This window comes from Manis javanica, chromosome 4 (assembly GCF_040802235.1).
Source record: "Manis javanica isolate MJ-LG chromosome 4, MJ_LKY, whole genome shotgun sequence".
In the NCBI taxonomy this organism is placed as follows: Eukaryota; Metazoa; Chordata; class Mammalia; order Pholidota; family Manidae; genus Manis; species Manis javanica.
The window spans coordinates 140,389,240-140,398,909 of NC_133159.1; the positions used below are offsets into that span (position 1 = coordinate 140,389,240).

The 9,670-nt window shown below is 43.1% G+C and overlaps 1 protein-coding gene across 1 annotated transcript in view; it reads left to right on the forward strand.

Annotated features, from left to right (window-relative positions):
- The window catches only part of LOC140848616 (leucine-rich repeat-containing protein 37A-like), a 32,938-nt gene extending 23,619 nt beyond the window's left edge, over positions 1-9,319 (forward strand). Inside the window, exons 10-15 of the mRNA XM_073232881.1 lie at positions 1,075-2,654; positions 3,018-3,122; positions 7,056-7,102; positions 8,426-8,474; positions 8,555-8,661; positions 8,771-9,319. Of these exons, the coding sequence (XP_073088982.1) occupies positions 1,075-2,654; positions 3,018-3,122; positions 7,056-7,102; positions 8,426-8,474; positions 8,555-8,661; positions 8,771-8,894 (2,012 nt within the window). The 3' untranslated portion in view covers positions 8,895-9,319. The remainder of the gene's footprint in view (positions 1-1,074; positions 2,655-3,017; positions 3,123-7,055; positions 7,103-8,425; positions 8,475-8,554; positions 8,662-8,770) is intronic.
- The last annotated feature ends 351 nt before the right edge of the window (positions 9,320-9,670 follow it).

The following is a 9,670-nucleotide window of genomic DNA, read 5'->3' on the forward strand; positions in this document are numbered from 1 at the left end:
TTCTGGAAAATAAACCCAGGTGGCCAGTGAACTTGTGCTGCTGCCCTCGAGCTTCACGTAGTCAGAAGCTTTGGATGGTTTCCCATGTAAAGCTGGAAATACTAGAAATGAAATTAAATGAAAGCAAAGAAGGCATCTGAAAAAATTTTGTTTTTTCCCTTTTGCATTTTAGGACCTCAAGTATTGTTCCATTGATTTATTGAATATTCCACATTGACATAACAACCTGACAGCTCTCTTAACCCATATCCCAGATCCCTGCTCAAATTTAAGCAAAGAGCCAGGGTAGACATGGTATTTTTTTGTTTTTGTTTTTTCCCCCTTTATAGAGCCTTCTCTTATGGGGGCTGGGATATATGGAAAAAGGGACCAAGCAAAGGAATAGGTGGGCAGGTGGAGAAGGGCATATGTAGAAGAGAACTTGTTTGCAGTGGGTGGTGGTGGTGTGCTCATCTGTGATGGTAGCAAGAACAGGAACACACTGCAGAGGTGGAGAGAGAAAGCTGCACACTCCCTTTGCATGTGAAGCATTACAGGATGGGGTATGTGAATGTGAGGAGTCACTGTTAGATCTGCAGAGAATCTAGCCGAGGGGAAGTATTTGTCTTCTAGCCTTGGCTTTTCTTGAGCACTGGACAATTGGCCGTTGGGGACCAGTGGAATTAATCCTGCACGTAGTACTGTATTTTGCACTATGGAGTGTTCCTAGCAGGAAGCAGCTCTTTCAAAAGACATATTCCTCTCCTTTTGTTGTTGCCGACCATAGGTTTAAGTTTGTGTTTATTTTTCTCCTAATCGAACCTCAAATGTTTGCTGATTCCCAATCTATTTGACTGAGATATATGACTGTGGAATGACAAAAAACTGTCTCCTCAGTCTTTCATTATCAAAAGCAGTCTCTCCTTTTTTTTAAATTGAGGTATCATTGATATACAATCTTATGAAGGTTTCACATGAGCAACATTGTGGTTTTGACATTCACCCATATTATCAAGTCCCTCCCCACCCCCAACCCCATTGCAGTCACTGTCCATCAGCATAGTAAGATGAAAAGCAATCTCTTCTTTTTGACAGATGATGAAACATTTATAGGGGACCCAGAAGGGTCGTTCATGAAGGCATTACAATCCCGGAAGAAGAGTAGCAGCCCTGAGCTGACTATCGAGCCAGAGAAGGCGGCCGCAGACCTAAATGCCATCAGTTTGTCAGCCTTCAAAAGTGAGCAAGGAGACTTTAGCAAGGAAAGTGTTGTTAGTGCACTTGGATACATATCGTCTTCTTTCTCTGGATATATGGAAGGTGCAGAAGCAGCATTATTACAATTCATTAAACTTCTTCTTTTATACTTACAAGGAGAAGATGAGCCTATGGGGCATTTGCAGAACAACGCAGAGAACACTTCTCTTCCACCTGGATCCAGCATTTCAGCTGACAAAAATAAACAGGGAATAATCTCTGTTCTGGAAGCTATCTTAGATGGCATGCCTCTATATTCCAAACTTCTGCCTCCCAAATTTCAACCTCAAATCTCCACCAAAACATTGGAAACTGCCCAATTACAAGAAAACAGCCCACCAGAGATTCAGAGTGTAGGGAGGAGACGGGGACCTTTGAAGGTGGTCATCAAGGGCCCAAAGGGCATACAGAAGAGGCGACGCAGACAAATGAGGAAGGCTGGCATCAATGGGAAGCAGAGGGCCCAGCTCCTTGTGGAGAGCATGGCCGAAGAAAAAGGGCTCACGACTGCATCCCCAAGGGCGCCGGAGCAGCCTCACGAGCAGCCCCCCAGGGAGACCGCAGGAAGCTCCTTCAACCCCGAGTCTTCATTCCGAGGGGAACAGGAGGCAGCCGTCCCTTCTGTCCAGTACTTGATGGGCACGCCTTCTGCTTCCAATACTCCAAAATCTCTACCTGAGATTAAACTAAAACCAAAAGACCTAACTGACAGTATTTTTGTTTTAGAAGCTGCAAGTGCTGGCATTAGAAATATGAAGGCTTCTGAACCAACCTCACACTTCAGAGAAAAGTACCTCTTTCCAGAATCTTTGCGGCATGCGGGTCACAAAATACTCAAGGCCAAAATGAGTAGACAGTTCAGCAATAAAGGATCACAGAATAGCCCGATGGTTGTGAACAAGCCTCCGTTCACTGCAATGAGCCTTATAAACTCCCCTTCACAAGAGGCTTTTTCATCGCCAGAACTGACTTCTCAGAAAAATCATTTTCCAGATTTATTTTCTCTTTTGGATCCAACTCCCAAACTCAGCAAGCAAACACAACAGGAACACGACAACGTGGGCACTGACATAGCCTCCACATCCACAGCCTTCCCTTTCCCAGGGAGCTCATCTCCAGGTGACCACCCAGAAGCTCAGCTAAACGAGCAGCTGCGGTCCCTCATCACCAACAGTGATATGAGAAAGCTAATTTCTCATGTTTTCTGGACTTTGAAAATGGGTTGCTCGGAGACCCACCTGAAACCAGCCTGTGCCAAGCTCATCTTCGAAACCGGCCTCCTGATGAATCTTCTCAGTGAGCAGCAAGAAGCAAAGGAGCCCACGGCAGACTGGGATACAGACCAGAGGGAAACAGAAAACTACATCCACAAGAGTCCAGAAGCCCAGAGTGAACAGAAAGAGCAGGAGTTCCAGGAGGTGAGGATAACGCCCAAAACATGGCCCCCAGCCTGTTAGTCAGTTTAGGACATGGCATTGAAGCACCCCGGCAGGAAGACCGTGGCCCCTAGTCTGTGTCTTGTCTTGGCCTGGGCCTTTGGGGAAGACAGTGATCTCCCACTGTGCTCATTCAGACAATGACGCCACAACTGGTGTAGATGAGGAGGGGATCTAACACCCAAGATAAAGCAAGAAAATGCTGATTTATCATTAGCATTAGATTTGGTACGTTCTTCAAAAACATTTATGTTACTTGCCTGAAAGAATGAGATTTTAGAATAGTTAGCTTTCATCCCTTCCACCTCTTTGTTTTTAAAAAGTCTTTTGCCATTATTTTTTCAGTTCACAAAAGAAGTTCTGGGGTATGGCTATCATATCAAAGACATCTTGATATCCTCAGGGGCAGGAGCAGTATTGGTGTTGATTACAGCTTTCTGTCTCATTGAGGTAAGGACAACAATTAGTTCAGGCTTCCAGAGGATAGTCTGTCTTCAGATTCAGAATCCACAAACTGAAAATCAAAGCCTCTCTCCCACCTCTTAGTACTTGATATTCCTATTCAGTCACAAGGACCGAGAAATGCTTTATTCTCTTCCTGCAAAGTATATGCCAGAGATTTTTAAAGGAACCCCCCTCGCAGGAGATCTCTGGAAATGACGCCAGATAATGAGCCATTAGACTGTTTTGAGAGGTTTAAGAAGGCCAGAGTCAACTTGACAGTAAAATATCTTCGACTCAAAACTAAGTCGATTTGACATCAGTCATTCCCGTTCTACCACTAATTTCTTTCCTTGTTGACTGGAATTATGAGGGATGTGTAATCTCCACCCTCATGAGCTATCCATCACCCTGGAAGAAAGGACACGGCTAAAAGATAAAAGTGTTATCTTGTTGATTCATTAGATTTACTTAGCAACTTTCTTCCCCATCACGTAAGGCATCATGGAAATAGGTCCAGTCAGATCACTGCAACCAAAGCCCGTGTCAGGGTTTCTAAAGCACTTGGTATTGACGGTCCTTCTGGAGCTGGCTTGCCTGCCTGCCTTTTGTGCAATAACAGAATGGTTTGTTACTTTTCCCAACAGGGAGGGCTGACAACAGAGTGATTTAATTAGCCGGTAATCCTGACTCTACCTTACAAACCCAACCTCATTTCCTATATGTACCTTTTCTACTGTCGCGGCAGCCTTCTTTTCAGCCAGACCAGCTCCCAGGATGCCCAGTCACATGCCCATTCCTACTTTTGTCTGTTCCTTTGCCCGTTTAAAATTCCCTTGTTTCACCTTATAGAAGTCCCTCGAGTCTCTGAAAGCCAACTCAAGTTCATGTTTCTCCATGAACCCTTGCCTAAATACTCCAGTCCTCCTGGTCCTAGTCCTTCTGTCAGACTTGTTAACAGTTCTTAGAGGCCATGGTGAGGCATTCCTCTCCCCTGTGATGTTAATATGATAAGCAATTTTTTAAATGGCAGCTCCCCAAGAGAGAAACACCAAGGTCAACACATGGTGGAGCAGAGCAGAGATTGTTTCTTATAGGGTTATAACAATTAATTATAAACACAAATGTTGAAATATTTCTTTTATAAACATGGAAACATTTAAGTGAACTAAATATTTTTAAGTGCACTTCAGTCTTTTGTACAATAATATAATCATTCAGTCTAGGGTAATAAAAAGCAAACAAGACCACAACCTTGAGGGCAAAACTTCAGAGTAAAGATATTTAAGGACCAAATGGCTTCCTGGCCTATCTGTCTTGAGTAAAACCTGACTGGATGGATGAACTGCTAAAGAGAAATGTGTACCTGCAGGTCGCTTGGTCAGGTCGCTTTAGTGTGCCACAGAGGCCTCTCCCTGGTGATGACCAGAAACCCCCTGATTGTATAGACACAGCTAGTCTGTGTGTGGAACAGATATATTTCTCATTGTCAAGTCATACTCTGGCATTCTGACTTTTTATCAATGCTGTGATACTAATCAGTTGAGATTGTACCAAGTGAGTTCTCTCTTGGAGAGTCTCTGAGCCTAGGAGACTGGTAACTAGTATGGGGTCAGCTTGCCAAGGCCTCTGGGAAGGGAGTCATTGGACATTGCCCAGGCAGTGACCATTGTACCCCAGGTGGCAGAAGTCCTTTTGCTGTTTTGGAATTCATATAAGCTTCCACAGTGCTTTTAATGTCCATGTAATATAACCTTGCATTTATATATATGGAAGTATGTATATGGTTTCATTGTTTCTTCTCCTCACTTAGATGATAAGCTTTTTGAGGACAGAGACCATGCAATGTTTTTCCTGTTGTTGACAATAATGGTGTACAAAGGGGAAAGAGGGGGGCAATGTCAGTTCCACAGTAAGGAATAATGCAACCTAACAATGATTTGAAGTAGCATACGGAGTCCAGCAATAGACTGACCCGTGTGTTCCTAGGACTTTTGAAATGTCACCTTTTAATATTCTAATCAGTGGAAGAAGATGAATAAATGGTAATTGAACAGCTCCCTAACTATATGGGGGTGGGGGGAGGAAATAACAGCAGATCTCTATTTATCACCTTAAATAAACATATTCTAACAAAAAGAAAAGAAGAATCCATGAAAGTATTAGAAAAAAAAATAGAAGCAATAAACAATATTTTTATATCTTGTGGTGGGAAAGAGCCTTCTAAGCCTGATATGACAAGCTGATGCCTTTGGTAGATTTGATCACCTTGCCTGTGACATCATTCATAAACTTAGTACTGATTTATTCCAAACTTCTGACTATGTCTGCCATACATTTTCTGATTTAATTCCCACACTCCTGGGAGGATGGTATCACCATCCGTCTTTCACAGTTGAAGGAGATCAACTTAAGACCCCAAACAAAGGTAGAACCCAGTCATGCTGAACTGCAACGTCTGTGCTCCTTCACCCACTGTTGTTTTTCCTCCTTGAAGATAAAAACCCTGAGAAACATTTGAAATATTGAAATTCAGTGAAAGCCACTGAAAGGATTAGTATATTTAATGTAAAAGTTTTCTAAATCTAGGGGAAAGAGACAAATGATCCAGGGGAGAGAAGGACAATGGCAAGAGCAGGAGGCGTGCCGGCCCCGCCTCCAGTCCCTCCGCAGGGCCAGGCGGGCGCGGGTTTGCAGGAAGGCCTCTGCCACCTGACGGCATAAAAACAGTGTCTGATATTTTCTTCTGGTTCACGTGTGTTGTTGCATTTTTAAATCCATCTAGAATTTGTTTTATTTGCTGTTCAGTGAGGTTGAGGCAGAGAATCTAACTTTTTCTCCCACATGAAGATCCAATTGTTTTAAAATCCTGTATTGAATGTTTCATTTCTTCTTCACTGGTCTAAAATACTGTCTGTGTCTGGACTCTGTTCTGTTGATCCAGTTACTTTTTTTTTTTCTAGTAACACACTATTTAATTCCAGGTGCTTAATAACTTATTTTGACATCTGATAGAGTGAGCTCCTGCCCTTTGATCTTCTTCATACATTTCATAGCTTTTCCTTCATATTTTCTAATATTTTCCAGAAAAATATTAGCTGGCTAGATTTTAATTTAAAAATTATCATGGGATTTGAATAACATTGCTTTATATTAGTAGGTAAGGAGAACTTATATCTTTACAACAGTTTAGGAATATGGTATCTCACGTCGTGTATTCTTGTCTTCTTAAAGTCCTCCAGAAGAGTTGTAATGTTTTCATCACATAGGTCTTACACGTTTTTTTGTTAAGTTTACCTTGAGGTACTTTATGCATTTTTGCTGATGTAAATGGGATCTTTCTTCCATTGTAAAATTAGTTATCCATGGTATATAGGCATGCTTTTGAGGTTTGTATATTGATCTCTTGATTTTGTAGCTTAGTGAATTCTCATATTCTTTCCAGTAAAATTTTAGTTGATCCTCTTGGGCTTTTTAGGTTATTCATCACTTCAAATGCAAATATGTTTGTCTCTTCCCTTACAATACTTCACTTTTCCTATCACATTGATTAGGACCTCCTCAACAATAATGAACACTCCCAGTAATAGGCACGCTACTCTTGTTCTTTTTTTTTTTTCCACTCTTGTTCTTGACTTCAAAACAGTGATGCTGTTTAGGATCCTCGCAGATAATTTCTGTTACTAGTTCCAAGAGTTTTTATTAGGGATTATCTGTTGAATGTTGTCTAAAACAATCAGTGAAATATATTGCAAGCTACCTGCACAATCTCAAGTTAGGTAGTGTGGAAGAGTCCAAGGACAGTTAAATAGAACAGAATTCCTGTCCCCAAAACTGTTATCATCCCACTGGTAGATGATATTTAAAATAAAAAGATGAATAAAGATTTGGAAATAGTGGTCATCATGATAGATAATCATATCATGTTTTCTTTCAAAACAGATGTTCTCCCATAGAAGGGCAGCGCTGGATGAAGCAGGAGGCTCAAGGTAAATACTGATCTGGCCGTTTCAAAGTAGAATTTTAGAACTAGAGGAAAGCTTAGAACTCATCTGTTTCAATCACGTCATTTCACGGTGAGGAAACCATCAAAGGCAGGAAGAGTACTTACCTACTGCCTCTCAGAAGCTGCTCCCCAGCCAAAGCTGAGTTAGAATGCGCCTGGCACAGCCGCATCTGCTGTCCCTAGGCCTGGAAGGAAAATGACTGGAGGGGAAAGGTTTTGGTTGTACCTCTTCCTGCTGGGGGTGGACATGAGGCCTGGCCAGAGGACTGCTCAGAGGCTCTGGGGAAAGGGCAGAGAAGGCCACATGGTCCTGGATGCTAGTCTACTTCAAAGCTGATGGAAGGTCGAATATATGAGCCCTTCCTGTCAATCATCCCTTTGCATCATACTGGCTTTTGGGTCCCCAGTCTCTGTTGCCTTAACCAAACCTCACAGAATTTTAACTGGGGGAGACTTCAGTCAGGAGTTTATCTCTACTTCTTACAATAAAGAAATGGAGGAGAAAAGGAAATGACTTACCCCATGGTGATTCTGAGAGTGAGTAACAGGAAGAAGACGGTTCCTTCCCACTGGGGACTTCTCCACTGATCATTGTGCTTGGGCTGTGAGCTCCATTTTATGTCATGACCCACTACACGTACCATACAGGCATAAGTAGTATCTAAAACAAACTTATTATGCACTCTGATTTTTTTCTATTCCATTTGTATTCAAAAGAATATTTTGTGTTTCAGTGCTGGTCATGACCTTTAAGCTGATTTCACAACCCATTCACTTGTCAGTGAGAGTCTGACATGTGAAAGTTAGTGAGTTAGTTGAGCTCAGCAATAAGTTGGTGTGATTCAACCTGTAGGAGAAAGCAGTAGGGAAATGGAAGCACCCTCTCCCCCACCCACCAGCAAGTGACACATGTGAGAGTGAGTCCAAAGGATACTGGTGTAGAATGTCTCTGGAGAGAGTGAAACGCTTCTGCCCGGTGTGCTTGAGCAGTTCACTTACTGCACAAGGGCACTTGGCCAGTGGCCAAGAAGGTGAGTGGGGCTGAAATCCTGCCTACACTCCATGCCAAGCCACATACAAAGGTCTCCCCAGAGACACTGTGGGGCTATAAGGGACAGATACAGAGAAGTTCTGAAGCTCAGCATGCATGGAATTATTTTCAGGATCCCAGGTCTGTAGTGATTTTGCTTGTGATGATGGACTGAGGTACCCATTTGGTCCTAATAAGTCAGAGATACACATTGTGAGAGACATGAAAAATAGTATGAATCACTAATTATTATCTGTGTGTGTGTTTTCCTCCAAGGAGCTTCTTTCCACTTCCGGATAAACCCTCAGAAGAGCGTAAGAATCAGGTAAATTTGAGGAGGATCAAGTACTGTGCTGGGGAAAGCAGGAGATATATGGAATTAATACCTCCTTTCTATTTTTTTAGAAGGCCTTTTCCTGGAGAAGGCGGCTTTGGCTCAGGAATTTGTACAGAACCGTCAGTCCCTCACATGAGAAAAACCTGGCGCAGAATCTACTTGAGAAGGATGGAGGGTAAAAGATTAGGGACAATTTAAAATTCTTATCTAAAATGAGGTAATAACAAAAAGTTTTATTATTCCTTTTAAGAGTAAAAGATTTGGTATTATTCTTCTTGTCTCAGGGAGCTCAGTGAAGTCGTAATAGAGAAGAATGTGACTTCAGGGTCCGGTGACGAAGGGAAGGGAGCGAAGCGCAAGATACCAGCACAGAGGGAGCCCCAGCCTGCCCCGGGCCACCTACAATAAAATGTGTAATTCTCTCTCCTTCAAATGTGTAAGCTCATAACCAATCCTGTCCGTCTAGTAACGAATTAAAGTATAAATTGTTAAATACTTACATGCAAATAACAAGTGCCATAGGCACGAAAAGCAGGGCTGAGGCCAGAATCCCTCGCGGCAGCCACTCCTTCTGCAGACGTAATGCGGGCAAAGGACAAATGAGGTTTCCCTCCCTCATTTCCCCAATATCATCAGTCCCTGGAAACTGGGAAATGTACCATCCTCAAGGAGTGTAGATTATTAAATCATGTAACAGTTTATTCTGGGGCTCTCTGTCCCCTGGTTTGTCAAGTAGCAGTTCTTTACAACCTCCCGACCTCCTGCCCACAGAGGATCGCCCACTTCTGGCCCCTCTCATAGGGTCCTTGCTGTTGCCAGGAGACTGGAATCTCTGAGCCTGGCTCCACTGCAGGGCCAAGGCCTGTTTTTGCAGGCTTTCACACGTGTGCTGTGCAGGGGCCCTAGCTGGGTAGTAGTAGGGGGTTCAATCAGCCAGTGGAAGATTCACATTGGGTTTTTATTTTTTCTTTTAAAAAATCTAAGCTCTTGAATAGCTAGCTGGCAGGGAGATGTTGGAGGGATAGGGTAAAGGCAGTAATTGCCCAAGATGGCCCAGAGCAGGCCTTTCAGAAAACATCCAGTCACTTGCACTGCCCTGGACTCTCCTGACCCCACTGAGGGTCAGGTGCATGCTGCTCGGCTCCCTCCAGCTCAGCCCAGCTGCCAACCTACCCACTTCCTGC